The sequence below is a fragment of the Moschus berezovskii genome, chromosome 28 (assembly GCF_049115385.1).
Source record: "Moschus berezovskii isolate FMDL1 chromosome 28, NW_MosBer_1.0, whole genome shotgun sequence".
Taxonomy (NCBI): domain Eukaryota; kingdom Metazoa; phylum Chordata; class Mammalia; order Artiodactyla; family Moschidae; genus Moschus; species Moschus berezovskii.
The window spans coordinates 11,982,468-11,997,791 of record NC_142487.1 but is presented as its reverse complement, the minus strand read 5'-3'; the positions used below and the strand labels follow the sequence as shown (position 1 = coordinate 11,997,791).

The 15,324-nt window shown below is 40.6% G+C and overlaps 1 protein-coding gene across 4 annotated transcripts in view; it reads left to right on the top strand.

Moving 5' to 3' along the window:
* PTPN2 (protein tyrosine phosphatase non-receptor type 2) overlaps positions 1 to 15,324 on the top strand; it is a 65,959-nt gene that overhangs the window by 28,650 nt on the left and 21,985 nt on the right. For 3 of the 4 annotated variants that reach the window (XM_055417250.2, XM_055417251.2, XM_055417249.2), the window contains exons 3-5: positions 3,431 to 3,531; positions 8,955 to 9,053; positions 13,171 to 13,308. In XM_055417250.2, coding sequence (XP_055273225.2) covers positions 3,431 to 3,531; positions 8,955 to 9,053; positions 13,171 to 13,308 — 338 coding nt within the window. The remainder of the gene's footprint in view (positions 1 to 3,430; positions 3,532 to 8,954; positions 9,054 to 13,170; positions 13,309 to 15,324) is intronic. The other variant, XM_055417252.2, reaches the window with a different exon arrangement.

Genomic DNA, 15,324 nt, shown 5'->3' with positions numbered 1-15,324 from the left:
TGGAAATCAGTATTGGAAACGTAGGCCGCCACCCTACCCCCCGGTTGAGAATGGAGCCTGACTTGTGGGGAGATCGGTCTTCTGCCTTGTTAATTATTCCTGATCTCTGCCTTGGCATAAATGTGAGCCCTTCCTGCTTGACCTGGAAGACTTTCCAGAAGGAGATGTCTTTACAGTAATGAAAAAGGGTGAAACTGTGGGTGGGGAGGTGGGTAGGGTGGGAGAAAGAACTCATTGTGGCAGTATTGAAAGAGGAAGCTGATTTGTGTTGTCAGCTCAGGCAGCTTGAGCCAGTCATTTCTTGACAGATGGAACCATTTCTCAGAAAACAGACTGTGAGGTGGGAAGCCTGGGGACTCTTCATCGGAAGTTTGCCTAATCTAACTGCAGGGCCGTGGTTCTGTGGGGCGTGCGTTTCTTTGTCCCCCACGATGATGCCACTGTGCAGGAAAGTGTGTGTTCTTGGTCGTCCTGCTGCTGGTGGTGTTAGATGTTGAGAAATCAGATTTCCTGTGCAGTGTGGTTTGGTTGCTTTTGTGGCCTCTCATGCAGCACAGTTTGAATCATGTTCATTTTCTCCCTTTGCTGGATCCTGTACGTGACTGGGTAGAGGGAGTAACCCTCCAAGTACACTTAGAATGAGGAGGAGGTGCTGTGGGCTTGCCCCTTGCTGATGCTCCGAAGCTATGGGTCTCTATTGTTTTGGATGTTTAGTTTTGTTTTGCTTGTTTTTAATGTATATTTATTTGGCTGCACTGGGTCTTAGTTTCGGCATGTGGGATCTGATCACGCAACCAGGATTGAAACTGGTTCAAACCCTGCTTAGGGAGTGTGGAGTCTTAGCTGCTTTACCCCCAGGAAGTCCGTGGACTCTGGCTTCTGATAGTCTCATCTCAGAGGTCCCTAGGCAGGGAGAGGAGACATTGACCCCGGGCTTTAAGGGGACCTGTGTCACCCTCACATATTTCAGACCACATGGTGAGTGAGTCTTCAGGTGAGAAGAGGCTTTGTCTTTGTTACCATTGCTAGAGAATATATAAATCATAGTTACAATTCCTTATAAAAAGGCTTTGATAGTTTCACTTCCTGAAATGTGTATACTTTGTAGACAGTGTTAATTTAACACAAGAAACTTATGTTTTTTTCTCTGCACAGATTCTCTTCTGAATCAAAAAGTTACATGAGTTTCATTTTTTATTTAAAAATCCTTTTTAGTGGAACAGAAGAATTAAAATGATGTAAGTATAGTGTTTTGTTTTTTTTAATTAGTCCTGAGGCAAAAACATAGGTTCAACCAACACTTGCAGCCAGTTCTAAATGGCTAGAGTTTGCCAAGGATTTCCTTCCTTTCTGGGGTGCCGTTTCTGTAGTGTCCTGCTGCTCCCCACCAATCAGAACCGGGGCTCTGGGGAACCCATCTGTGCTTCTCGGGGTATGTGACTCTTGTATTTAATGACCTGGAGTGACACCAGGTGTAGAGTAATGCAGGAGGGAAAATAACAGTGAATCCAGTGCAGAGTCCAGAAGCCAGGGGTCAGATGTCCTGAAAACCCCCCCTGAAGTCTTTCTCTTGGCTTATGGAAGGGTCTGGATGACCTGCTGGAACTTCCTTTGAGGGGACACTTGGCGTTTATGGATTCTTGCTTTTGCAGATTGTTTCTTCACTTGTGCAATAGATAAGATTAGTCTCCGTTTGTGTTCTTGCTGTGATTACAACATGAGGAAACACATTCCTTTGGGATTATATTTTAGCGGAATTTGAATTTTAGGGATGCATTGTTCTGTTCTTCTGATTGGTGTTATCTGGAAGGCATATGGACTTTATTTTGTTAATTATATAGCTGAACTTTGTACTCTCTCTCAACAAAGAAGTTGAGTTTTTCTGTTGTAAAAAAGAAGTGACTGTTTAAAAAAAAATGTGACTGTTGACATCATCTTTCCGAGAACACTAGTATAAGTGATTTACTATAACAAGATCTTCGCTTTTCCTGTTGGCCAATGACATGTAATATTTACAGAGGTCTTGGGTTCAGTCCAGCAGAAACATTTCGTATAAATTATGCGTGAAACTAAAACTGTTTAACATTTTCTTTCATATGGAGATAATGTGAACAACTCTTTTAGTTTAAGAGTGGGGAAGAGAATGGTTATTTAGTATTTCCTTGAGGGGCACAGTTTATACCACAAGGTATTCTCCAGCTAGACATCAAAGATGCGTGTAGGTTGTAATTCAGTCCTGTGACTCTGCCAGGCGTGTATTTAATATTCCAGGTGAATGCTAATCCTGTTGTTACATGCATTCTTCCTCTCTTAGCATCTTCCCTCCTACCATAGTGATAGAAGGTAAAGTTCTGTGCTCCATCTGTTTCAGTTCAGTTCAGTTCAGTCACTCAGTCGTGTCCGACTCTTTGTGACCCCATGAATCACAGCACGCCAGGCCTCCCTGTCCATCACCAACTCCTGGAGTTTACATTAGCACAAATTCTAAATCTGTGAGATCTTCACATTTAAAAACTAGAAGTATATGACACAGCCTAAGTAATGAAGCACTTTTACTTGTCTGTTACAGAATTGGAATATTCCAAGTGTGTTAAATATAGCTTAGCACTTAATCTAATCAGTTCAGTTCAGTCACTCAGTCATGTCCAACTCTGTGACCCCATGGACTGCAGCACTTCCCAGTGCATCACCAACTCCCTGAGCTTGCTCAAACTCATGTCCATCGAGTCAGTGATGCCATCCAATATCTCATCCTCTGTCATCCCCTTCTCCTGCCTTCAATCTTTCCCAGCATCAGGGTCTTTTCCAGTGAGTCAGTTCTTCACATCAGGTGGCCAAAGTATTGGAGTTTCAGCTTCAGCATTAGTTCTTCCACTGAATATTCAGGACTGATTTCCTTTAGGATTGACTGGTTTTACCTCCTTGCAGTCCAAGGGACTCTCAAGAGTCTTCTCCAACACCACAGTTCAAAAGCATAAAAATTATTGAAATATAGCTGAATGCAGATCTGTTAAGGCAGGAAGAAAATGTTATGGTGGGATCTGTCCGGTCTTATTTTTTGGAGGCCATTGATTTTTGTAGGAAAACTTGTTAGTTCTTAAGCACCAGGACTCTTAACTATCCTTTTTCTTTTGGGAAGATTGGTACTTTATTCCTTTAACTATGTTTTACTCTTTGATCAGTTTTTCTGCTTAAACAGCAGCTAATCTACCACCAACAGCAGCACTTCCTTCTAACACATAGTAACAAAGGAAAGGATTTCATCTTTGCACTAACTTTAAAAAAAAAAGGAATAATTTGGGATTTGACTCAGTTGTGATGCTAATTTATTTTTCTTTGTTTTTTTGTCATTTTAGAAATACCCAGAAAATTAATATTCAAATAAAAAAGAAATGCAAGTTTGAAATGACAGTATCATTTTCTGTTTCAGATGATCACAGTCGTGTTAAACTGCAGAATGCTGAAAATGATTATATCAATGCCAGCTTAGTTGACATAGAGGAGGCACAGAGGAGCTACATCTTAACCCAGGCAAGTGGAGTGGCATGGAGTGGAGGCCTGACTGCCATTCCTGGGGTCTGTTTTAGGATGGAGCAGAAAGTGTGTCCTGACTTCTTTTGGCGATGAAATGGCTGTTTCAGGTTTTTCTGTTGTTTTGTAATGAATGGTAATATAATGTTTTATAGCTGTGTATATTTAAGATAAAAGCAATTGTTATTGTTACACGTTCTCTGCAGGAAAGTTGTTCATGAGGTCTGGCCAGCTGGTTCTTTTCTGGCCAGCTGTCCTCCTTACTGTAAGTTTGGTACAAAGTCTTGGTTGGTGGCTACTTTGTTCCTTCTGCTTCTCTTCACTTGAATCAGAACCAGTTCAGTTCAGTTCAGTCACTCAGTCGCAGAGGCCCCGTGAAAACTCTTCTCTGCCCTGGCCTGGTGTGTATTTTCAGTATGGACAAGTCTTGAGTGTTAGGTGAGGGTGTGAGCCGGGTGCCTGGACCACTGATGGGGTGGCCTGAGAGCCCACTGGCCCCTTGAGCCTCCTTTCTCAACACACTGGCTGCACCCGTGCTCCATTGGCAATGTTCTTTCACTCTGAGATAGCAGAAATGACTTGGGTTTATCCACACCAGCTACCCTTTGTTTATCAGATAACAGATTTAATTAACAGTGCTGCCATTTCCCAGTTAGTGAATTTTAATTATTCCAAAGATAAACTGTATTGTTAAGTATCTTGTTATAACCTATAGTGGAAAGTAGTCTGAAAAATATATATATATGTAACTGAATCACTTTGTTGTATACCTGTAACACAGTATTGTAAATCAACTATAATTAAATTGAAAAAAAGATAAACTGTATACTTGTAATGTTTGAGATTTTTAAAGAACCCATTTCAGATCAGAATAACCTGTTACTGAAAGTGAAAACTGTTGAAAATGGTAAGATATTCAGATGAATGTAAATATCAACTGTTAGGCTGTCTATAATTCACAGGAAACAAAAATTAATTACTCTTTTTTACTTGGCATAAAGCAGCTCCTGTAAGTCAAAAACAAAAAGAAAATCTATGAAAAAAACTGGCAAGGAACATAAATTCACAGTTCACAGCAGGGAAGTAGAGGTAGACAATATATATAGAAAAGATGCTCAAGTTTTCTAAATTTAAACCAGCAATCAGATACAACTTCTCACCTTTCAGAACAACAGATTTAAAAGTTTATAGTACTCAGAGGTCTAATATAAAGACATGAAGGTAAATGTGAGAGTATTTGTTATAACTTAATAGCACAGGACCAAAAATAGTAGGACGGAAACAGTCTGTAAGGAGTTGGCTAAATAAATTATACACATGCTATTAGTACCGATTGCTTCTGGGAATTACGAAAAAAATACAGAATTCACTTTGCCATTTTCTGTTATATTTTAAGTTTTTCTTATGTGCATTCATGATGTTTTTAATAGTTTTAGAGTTAAAATTTCTGTTTTTAAAAACCATAATGTTAAAAATAGAAAAAAAAAATTACCCTAGATTCCTTATCACACCCTTTCTTATTTTTATCTTTTTTTCAGTCTTGTTTATCCTTTCCTCTTTCTCATCTTAGTCTCTAAAAATATAATCTCAAGATTCTGATTCAGGTTTCGCCCCCACCCAGTCTGTACTCACCACTTCAACTCTCTGGAACCATATTTTGAACCTTTGTTTCTTAAGAAAGAGGCTAGACTCTGGACTCATGGTTTCTGTGCTTGAATCCTGTTGGTTCATCCAGGAAAGCTTTGAATGCCTGCTTTGTGGTGGCATTCTGTGAATGAAACAGCCATTCATAAAACTGCTGGTATGAACTTCACATCCTAGAGGGAAGTAAAATTACAGAGAATGAGACGGCTGGATAGCATCACTGACTTGATGGACATGAATTTGAGTGAACTCCAGGAGTTGGTGATAGACAGGGAGGCCTGGCGTGCTGTGATTCATGGGGTTGCAGAGTCGGACACAACTGAGCGACTGAACCGAACTGAGCAATCTTTTATTTATTTTTTACTGAACTACAGTTGACTTACCATACTGTGTTAGATACTAGTATGCAGCAAAGTGATTCAGTTATACATGTATACATGCATACATCTGTGTATATTCTTTTTCAGATTCTTTTCCATTGTAGTTTATTATAAGATGTTGAATATATTTCCCTGAGCTACACAGTAAATTCTTGTTGTTTACTTTATATATGGTAGTGTGTATCTGTTAATCCCAAACTCCTAATTTACCCCTCCTCCCATTTCCCCTTTGGTAACCGAAAGTATGCTTACCTTCTATGTCTGCGAATCTGTTTCTGTTTTGTAAGTAAATTCTTTTGTATCATAGTCTAGAATCCACATATAAATGATATCATATATTTGTCTTTGAATTACTTAGACTGATAATCTCTAGGTCCATTCACGTTGCTGCAGATGGCATTATTTCATTATTTATTTATGGCTGACCAATATTCTATTGTATATATGTACCACAGATCTTCTTTATATATGTGTATCACACATCTTCTTTAATCATTCCTCTGTGGATGGACACTTAGATGGCTTCCATGTCTTGACTGTTGTAAATAGTAACAGCTTGCAATTTTTAACATTTTTCTATATTTTACATATTTTACATAACTTAAGCCTTAGGGTAACCCTTTGTGGTAAATACTCTTATTATCTTTATGTTAACATGAGGAGTCATCTAAAGAGACAAAGGAACATCAAATAACTTTACTAAGTTCATACAACAAGTAGGGTGAGGCCACACAGTCTCCATAGGCTGCATGGTTCTGCTTTTAATTATTCAGATCTGCTGCCCTGAAATTGTGATATGCCCTTGGATTCATTCCTCAGTTCCCCAAGGTGCAGCATCATCCCGCACCACTGTGGGGTTTGCTTCCAGGACCCTCTGCAATGCCAAAGCCCCCGGGTGCTCATGTCCCATCATTGTCCCTTCTGTCCTGGCCCCACATACACAGATTCATTGAGTCACTATCATGTATTAAGTTTGCCATCTGAGTTTGTTGATCCTGAGGATGCATTCAGTTCAGTTCAGTTCAGTCGCTCAGTTGTGTCTGACTCTTTGCGACCCCATGAATCATAGCACGCCAGGCCTCCCTGTCCATCACCAGCTCAAAGGGCTGACTGTGTATTTATTGAAAAATCTGTCTGTGTCTGGACCCCTGTAGTTCAAACCCCTGTTGTTCAGGAGTCAAGAGTGTATGTTATCAATATGTATCTCTGTGATCTATAGAATAGTGCTAATAAAAACTCATGTAGTGCCAGGTACTTTGGTGAGTACTCCATGGAGTGTTCATTGTGGCATTGTTACTGCTTTTTATTATAGTAGTAATGATAGTAATAATCCTTCTATAAAGCATTGTAAATCTCTTCGTGAAAAAGAAAACACCCAACTAATACCCTAGTTTAAATCTCCTGTCCATTTGGGCTTTCCTTTGTGTCCTGACCCAGGCCCTCTTCCCTCATTCTAGTGGACTCACTAGCTTGTCTTCAGCTTTAGATTATTTTGAGTGCCCCCTACCCCCTGCCCCAGAGCTTTCAGCATTTACCCACAGGACCACTTGATGGTCACAAATTCTTCCTTTTCTGTGTCAAACTCTTCTTTTCTTTTCCTTCTTTCTTTTACAGTAAGCTAGCCCCCGTCCTGTTTTTGTCATCTGGGTTAAAGCTGTCCTTTTCATCTGTCAAATTCTCTCCTGTTTCCTGCTGCCCTGCCCGTCTCTGGAGCTCTCTTTCATCTACACCAATGTAGTGGCTTCTCAACTTATTTCTTTGCCACCAGTCCCTCATTTCTAGTTCATCTTTAACAATTCCTCTAGAGAAATTTTTGCATTGTACCAATCTGGTCATATTCCTTCATTCTGTAAAGAAGAGATCGTTGACTATTTCCTGGAGTCGAGCACCTCTCACTTGGCAGGTGTGGTTTCCTGTGGGTTCTCTGTGTCACCTTCTTTCCCAGAAGTGCCCTGACACTGGGAATGGACCTGATCCCTCCCTTCTCCCCTCGCTGTGTCAGCACCTCCTCGTTTTTAAGGCTCTGCCCTGGTACCCTTCCTGCTCCTGCATTCCAAGGCTCAGCCCTCACTCTGCTGGGGCTGGGTGTGTTTCTGTTTTTCACCTCTGACGTAAGCTCTATGACAGCTGGGACTGCTTTTGCCTTTGTCCCTAGTACCTTGGGACAGAGAACATGCACACAAAATATTTCAAAGAACAGCAAAAACCAGAGACACTGAATGTTTATTGAAACTGCAGTTGTTCTGCTTGTCCTTTGTTGCTTATAATTTTTGTCATCCTTTTCCTCTGAGTTTTTGAAAATTAAAAATGTATACCTGGAAATGGCAACCCACTCCAGTGTTCTTGCCTGGAGAATCCCAGGGACGGGGGAGCCTGGTGGGCTTCCGTCTAGGGGGTCACACAGAGTCGGACACGACTGAAGTGACTCAGCAGCAGCAGCAGCTGATCCCTTGGTATAGATGTCCATTTTGTAGAAGTTATATTAGGTTGTATTGCTGGTAAGTGGAAGAGCTGAGAACCCCTCTTCCCTTTTAGAACCACTCTAGAATGTGTGTGTGTGTGTGTACACACACTAAGCAGTGACTTCATTGGAGACCTGATCCATCCATTTTTTTAGATGAAAGAGAAGGCATTCGTTTTTCTGGGGCTCTTCTCATGGCTGTTTTTATCTTTGCACTGTGTGGTTTTGGAAGTAGCTCAAACTTTGAACAATATGCACTCAGTAAGGGGAACAGCTCCTCAAACCTGAGGGTGCAGCTCTTCAGGGTTCTTTGTCCCTTCTAGCATTGGTATAACTGATAGCATGGAGTTTATTAACTCACATGATATTTCCAGAACATCCACTACAGAGCTGGGATACAATGGCCCTGAAGCTGCTTTTAGCGCAGCACCACTTGAATGGCCTTGTCTTCTGTTGGAGCTGAAGCTCCAGGCAGACCCAGCCCCGGCATCTCTCAGGTGACTGCTTGTTGAGTTACTCAAGGTACAGTCAAACCTGTTAACCTGCACACACTGCAGCCACCTTAGGATGGCAGTGCCCTCAAAGGGTGACAGTGGGGACTGGTCGGGAGTGCTGCCTCAAGTCCGCACCCCTTGGGACCAAATCTTGTCTTGACCTTTTTTCCTGCCCAAGCCTGGTTCTCCGTCCCTCAACTCAGAGAGCCACCTGACAACCTGTAAATTTTTCTTTTCTGCCTGAGTAAATAAAAGTCAGTTTTGATCGTTGATAATTAGTAATCCAACTAACAGAGACCTGTTTTTAGTTCAGGTGGGTTTAGAGTCTGGATTGACATTCTGTGATCCGATCCCCTGTTCTCAGATGAGAAGCTTCCTAGAAGGCATATCCTTGGAGTGTCAGTCCTCCCTCCTCTCAACTGCTGTTTCTTCTCTGTCTTACAGGGTCCACTTCCTAATACAGGTTGTCATTTCTGGCTCATGGTTTGGCAGCAAAAGACCAAAGCAGTTGTCATGCTAAACCGAATTGTGGAGAAAGAATCGGTGAGTAATACTTGGTATTTACAACTTACTGTACAGTCTGTGATTGTTAACTTACAAATATTTTCTTATTTCTTTTGGGATAATCATGCATTACTTTTAGCCTTTAATTACTAAAAGCTAGAGTCAGGGTGATTCTGACCAGAACTAACTTATCATTTTCCTTTATTACCTTAAATATTTAAATAACAACTGTGGACCACTGCCCTCCAAACATAAGTATAATGGAGTTAGTACTGGCCAGTTGTGGTACTTAGATCTTTGGAATTTGTAGGCTTTATCAGAATCTTTATAATTTATTATTAACAGAATCTTGGAAATTTTATGAAGAATTGAAGTGACAGGTTTCTAAAACCTTTATAAACTACCATTGGCTCTTATGTCAGGAGGTAGTGAGTATTGATATGTATAGATTTATTGATATTTGAGGTGCAGTTTAAAATCCAGTGCTAATTAGTGGTGTGACAGTGGTTAAGTCTTCAGCTTCTGTGGCTTGAGGGTCCTCTTCTGTCAAACATGCAAATTAGAAAGTGTTATCTGTCATATCTCTTCCAACCCTGAGATCTCAGGCTTTTCTGCTCCTTTGGATCCCGAATTCTTCCTTTTTTCTAAATTAGTAGCTGCCGGTTTTCAGCGGTAGTGAAGGTGCTTCTAGTCTGCTTCAATCTGCAGTGCTGTTGTCACATCATGGTGTCCTGCAGTGTCAGCATAGTCTCTGCGGTGGTTTTCATGCTTCCACGGTGACCCACAGACCCAAGTGATGCGGGTGCTGTTGTTGGGACATTTGAGCATCATTGTCAGCTGGAGGATTATGGGTTTCATCTCTCATTCTGCAGAATAAGTAATAAAAAGAGAAGATTGCCACCAGCAATAAGAAATCACCTTCATCCAGATGTTCAGTAAGAGTCAGGTTTGATTGTTGAGGTCACCTCGTGTGTGGTGATACCCTGTTTGTCAGCATAATGATGTCAGTAGCTGCTGCTGGTTAGTGTTTAGTTCCTTAGTTAATTAGTGTTATAGTGATATTCCAGCTTTATTGTTTCTTCTTGAGTTTTGGTTGAAATTCTTCTATTAAAAAAAAAAAGCCTCCCGCTCTAGTTACCTACCACCTTGATGTAGGAAAAGCAGTTTTCAAAAGAAGTTGATTCCCGTGTATCCTCAGTATGTCACCACTTAGGTTTTCTTGGTGTGGGGGCGGGAGGGGGTCAGTGCTGAGAAGTCATGAGTTTATTAAACACCTTGATTCAGTTCACTCCATGGCAGTTATTATCCTTGTTGTTCAGTCACTAAAGTCGTGTCCAACTCTTTTGCAGCCCCATGTGCTGTAGCCTGCCAGGCTACTCTGTCCATGGGATTTCCCAGGCAAGAATACTAGACTGGGTTACCATGCCTTCCTCAGGGGATCTCGAGGAATCGATGCAGGGATAGAATCGGCGCCTCCTGCTTGGCAGACGGATTCTTTACCACTGAGCCACCTGGGAAGCCCGTTGTTACTCTTAGTTGTAGTCAAATTGTCCCTTTGTTGGCCAGAGGAAGCTTTTCGGGTTGGGCCCTGAGTTCTTTTAACAAAAACCAAAGAGTCTTACTAGCTCCTTTGATGTCTGGAAGGACTCCCTGTTGCAGGCTTATCTTGTGCTTTCCTGTGCAAGTCGAAGCCTTGGTTTCTTTTGGTGAGCATTGGTATTTCAAGATCACAGCAAAAATAGTAATCTTTGTTCTTACTGGGTTGGTCTTTTCAGTGAACAGTTAAGGAAAATTATGTTTGTATGTTAAGATAACACTAATGTTTGTACTGATACTGATGCTTCTTCCTCTTTTTTTTTTTTTTGTGGTACTGATATTCTGATATATGATACTTAGGACTGTAGGGTTGATTCACCATGAATTCTGGTTCTCAGAGACACTAGTGATGTTGAATGTCTTACACTCATTTACTCTGTCCCATATTGCACACAGAAAGTACTTGTAATAACAATATCAAGTCCATCACTAAAATAACTACTGAAAACAGTTTAAAATGTTTTCTGTTATCCTCTTTTTGTCAAGTTGTGCTTTACCTCCATCATCAGAGTTTACCGCATGTTTTAGTCTCTCTTAAGTCCCTTTTTTGTAAATATGCTTCTGTCATTGAGTCTCTCAGATTGCTCTGTGTGTAGCTCACACTCAGGATCCTGAGGATGGGTGCCCTGGTCCCAGTTTCTTGTGTGTTGATGACAGTACCTCTGCTGGCTTGATGCTGAAGAGTCTGTTTGGCAGAATATAAAATCTCTGGCTCACATTTGCTTTTTGAGCAACTTGACGGTATTACCCATTTCCTTCTGGCATGTTCCTGTCACACAGGCACATCTTACTCTTATTTCCTTTATTAGTTACTTATTCTTTTACCCAAAGGATTTTTTTTTCTTCAGATCCCATTGATTGTACTAAAATGTGTCTGTCCTGGTCATTCTGGGTCAGTTTATCCAGGGACATAGTGTGCTATTTCCTTATGTGATTTCAGGCATTTTTTCTTTCTTTTAAAGAAAAATTTTTATTGAATTATACTTGTTGACATTTATTCTGTTCCCTGCTTGCCTTATTGTTCTTCTCCCGGGGCCTTCTGTTACACATATGTGTTAGATTTTCATTGCCTACTGGTCTCTCTTTATTTCTTTTTTATTTTAAAAATGTCCTTTTTCTCTTAAGGCATCATCTGTTGTGTTTATTCACAGCCCTGTTCCCTTTAATCAATTAGTCTTTGTTTATGAAATGATGTGTTCTGTTACTTTTGATTCTTTTCTCTCTTCTGGCACGTCATTTGTGAGTTGTTATAATTTATGCTCTTTCACTTCTTGTGTCATTTTGTTTTTTTTAATGTCTTTTAGCAGCTTTTGAAGTTTTCGCTCATAGCATTCATTTGTTTTGGAAGTATTTCTATTGATTGTTATTTGTAGCTGTTTGTGGTATCTGAAAAGGAGAAACGACTATATTTTACAGGGATGTTTTCCTCGTGTTTTTCCCAATGAAGTGGTTCTAGCTCACCTCACCACAGCCTGCTGGCCTCACAGTTTGGCTTTTGGGGAGATGCTTTTATTGTCACAAAATGTTAATTCCACATCATTAGTTCTGCCAAAACGTTCTAGGTAAAGGGGGCTTATCTTCTGATTGTTTCCCTTGACTTTTAGTATGTAAGTATGCAATGTTATCTCTAGATATATAGTATTTAGTAGAAGATTAACAGGTATTTATGGAAAATGTTGTTGTTCAGTTGTTAAGTCATGTCCAATTCTTTGCTACCTCATAGACTGCAGCACACTAGGCTTTTCTGTCCTTCGCTGTCTCCCAGAGTTTGCTCAAATTTATGCCTTTTGAGTCAGTGATGACATCCAACCATCTCATCCTCTATCACCCCCTTCTCCTCCTGCCCTCAGTCTTTCCCAGCATCAGGGTCTTTTCCAGTAAGTCGATCCGTTGCATCAGGTAGCCAAAGTATTGGAGTTTCAGCTTTAGCGACAGTTCTTCCAATGAATATTCAGGGTTTATTTCCTTTAGAATTGACTTGGTTTGATCTCCTTGCTGTCCAAGGGACTCTCAAAAGTCTTCTCCAGCACCACAGTTCGAAAGCATCAATTCTGTGGTGCTCAGTCTTCTTTATAGTCCAACTCTCACATCCAAACATGACTACTGGAAAAGCCATAGCTTTGACTTTATGGTCCTTTGTTGGCAAAATGATATCTCTGCTTTTTAATATGCTGTCTAGGTTTGTTATAGCTTATGAAAAGTACTTATAAAATAAAGCCTTTCGGTACTGTTTGAAGATACGATTCTTGCAAGAGTTTTATGTTTATAGAAACATAGAGTAAATACCAGTATGATGTTGAAATACACGTTATCCTGCTTTAGAAATGACAACTTGGTTTTCATTTTATGAACACGATATCTGTTTTTTTAAGTATGTAAGTTATAAGAACATTTTATAAACTGCATTTATAAGATGTCAATCTTATTAAAATACATTAAACATCAAACATAGTGTGACTGTTCCTAGATTTGGGTACTTGAAAAATATATAAGCATGTGTGTGGTTTGTTTTCCTTTCCAGCTTTTTGTGGTTTCATTATGTCTATGTTCTTAACTTTAGGTTAAATGTGCACAGTACTGGCCTACAAAAGATGACCGGGAGATGCTGTTTAAGGAAACGGGCTTCAGCGTGAAGTTCTTGTCAGAGGACGTGAAGTCCTATTACACGGTCCATCTGTTGCAGTTAGGAAACACCAGGGTAAGGCTGCTTGTGCCCAGACTATGCGGCTTCATGTGGTGACTTTAAGGATTATTCTTTGTTCTTAGATTTGAAGTTTGGGGCAGCCCATTCATTGCAGCAATGCCTGTAATGGTTCACAGCCATAACCATGTCCTCATAGATTTTGTTCCCATATGTGGTGGCTGTCTGAGAATTCTTAAGAAATGCTGGAAACTAAGAATTGTGAAGTTCAGGTTGATATCTGAGGATTCTGAGCAACTGATCAGTATTATAGTTGGTTGAAGATTGAGGGAGAGGGCTTTAGAATTCGGCAGCCTGGGTTTACATCCAGTGCTGCTGCTCAGTGATCCCTGCCCAAGCCCCCCTTGTCTTTAGGGGGAGGCTGTGGTGCCTCCCTGTTGGCATTTGTGACGTTGAGTGAGAACGTGGGTATCACGTGAGGAGGTATGTGCAAAGGCACTGGTACAGAGTGCATGCCCGGGAAATGCTAGCTGTTGTTCTTGATGCTTGGAGAGAGTTGCTAATTCGAGGGGTTTGTCACATGGAAATGTGTCTTTATTGAGCTGGTGAAAATGGTGAAATAAATTTACTGTATGACCTCATTAGTATTTATTTGGATTTTTTCCAAAAATGTAAGACTCGTTCCTTGGTGCCTGGGTGAGAAACAGGCTCACGGTTGTGAGCCTCCTGTTGTTGTCTAAGCATCGAGATAGTTCCCCCTCTTCCCACTCACCTCTTTGCTTCCTTTGGTTTGTATTTAGAATAACGAAAAAATATGAACTAAGAGTGATTCTGAGATGCATTCAGAAACTAGAAAAACTAGAAAATATGAAAATGTTTGCCCAGAAATGGCTTCAGGGATGTAGATCTATAAAGCGAGAAACTGTTTTAGTTAAGTATTAAGTGAATTGAGTATTAATGTGGGATCATTAATCCAAAAGAAAAAAAAATTTGTGGAGAAGGGAGGTGTATACACTTTTTAGATATGCTGAATTATCTTTTGTGGTTATCTCCTAAAACACCTGTCCTTTGTGGCATAAGCATAGGTGTGTACTGTGTGCGTCTGACTGGGTCCAGCTTCCATGAGAACATAACTCAGCTCTGAGGTCATTCAGGGAGGGGCCTTCTTAATCTCCTCACTGTGTGTGTTTTGCACCAGTGATTTCATTTGCGTGTATCTTAAGCTGTACTGAAATACATCAACTGCTACTTGGTACTCGTTGTCCAGCCCTTGTTCCCAGAAACAGAACTTCATTTCCATAAACTTCTCATGGTTCTGGGAATCACCTTCTCTTAGTATTTATGTATCCTAGGTACTGCATCTGCTTGTGGCATTAAAATTGATTTAGCAGGAGATTGGCATAGGTGTTTTTCTCTGTCCTGACTGAGAATTGATTACACTTGAAATAATAAAATACTTTTGTATTTTGTTTATCAGCTTGTGAAGTATTTTGGCATGTTTATAGTTTGACCCATGGTCTTCCTACAATGTAGATAAACTCCTAATCCTGTTTTTCTTACTTAAAGAAAATAACCTAAAAATCTATTAGGTTAATGGGTTTTTCCCATAAATAGATTACTTAGCTGAATTCCAGATCTCCTAACTTCTAATGACATGGGACCAAGTCTAATTGTTGTGGAAAGAGCCTTGGTTCTAAAGTTTCTGAAGCTGAGGCCACCCTGTGAGTGGGCCAGCCCCCGCGATTCATTTGCTGGCAACGTGTGGTTTCTTACTGGCCTGTGTTCAGAGTCCACTGTAATTGAACAGCAACAGTTGATGTTCTGCTTCACAGCCTGTAGTGAGAGTGAGCAGTGTTGGAAGGATAAGGTAGCATTTTAGTGCATGAGACAGGATTGCGTTAGTCACATTTAGACCCAGAAGCCATGTGGCCTGAATCCTGGCTGCTGCTCCTGGCCATGTGACCAGCCCCATACTTGATCTCTGTGCCTACGTTCTCTCATCTACAAAACGAGGGTGATGGCGTGCTTGCCTCATGGGGTTGTCACCGTGACTGCATGAGTTAGTGCTCTAAT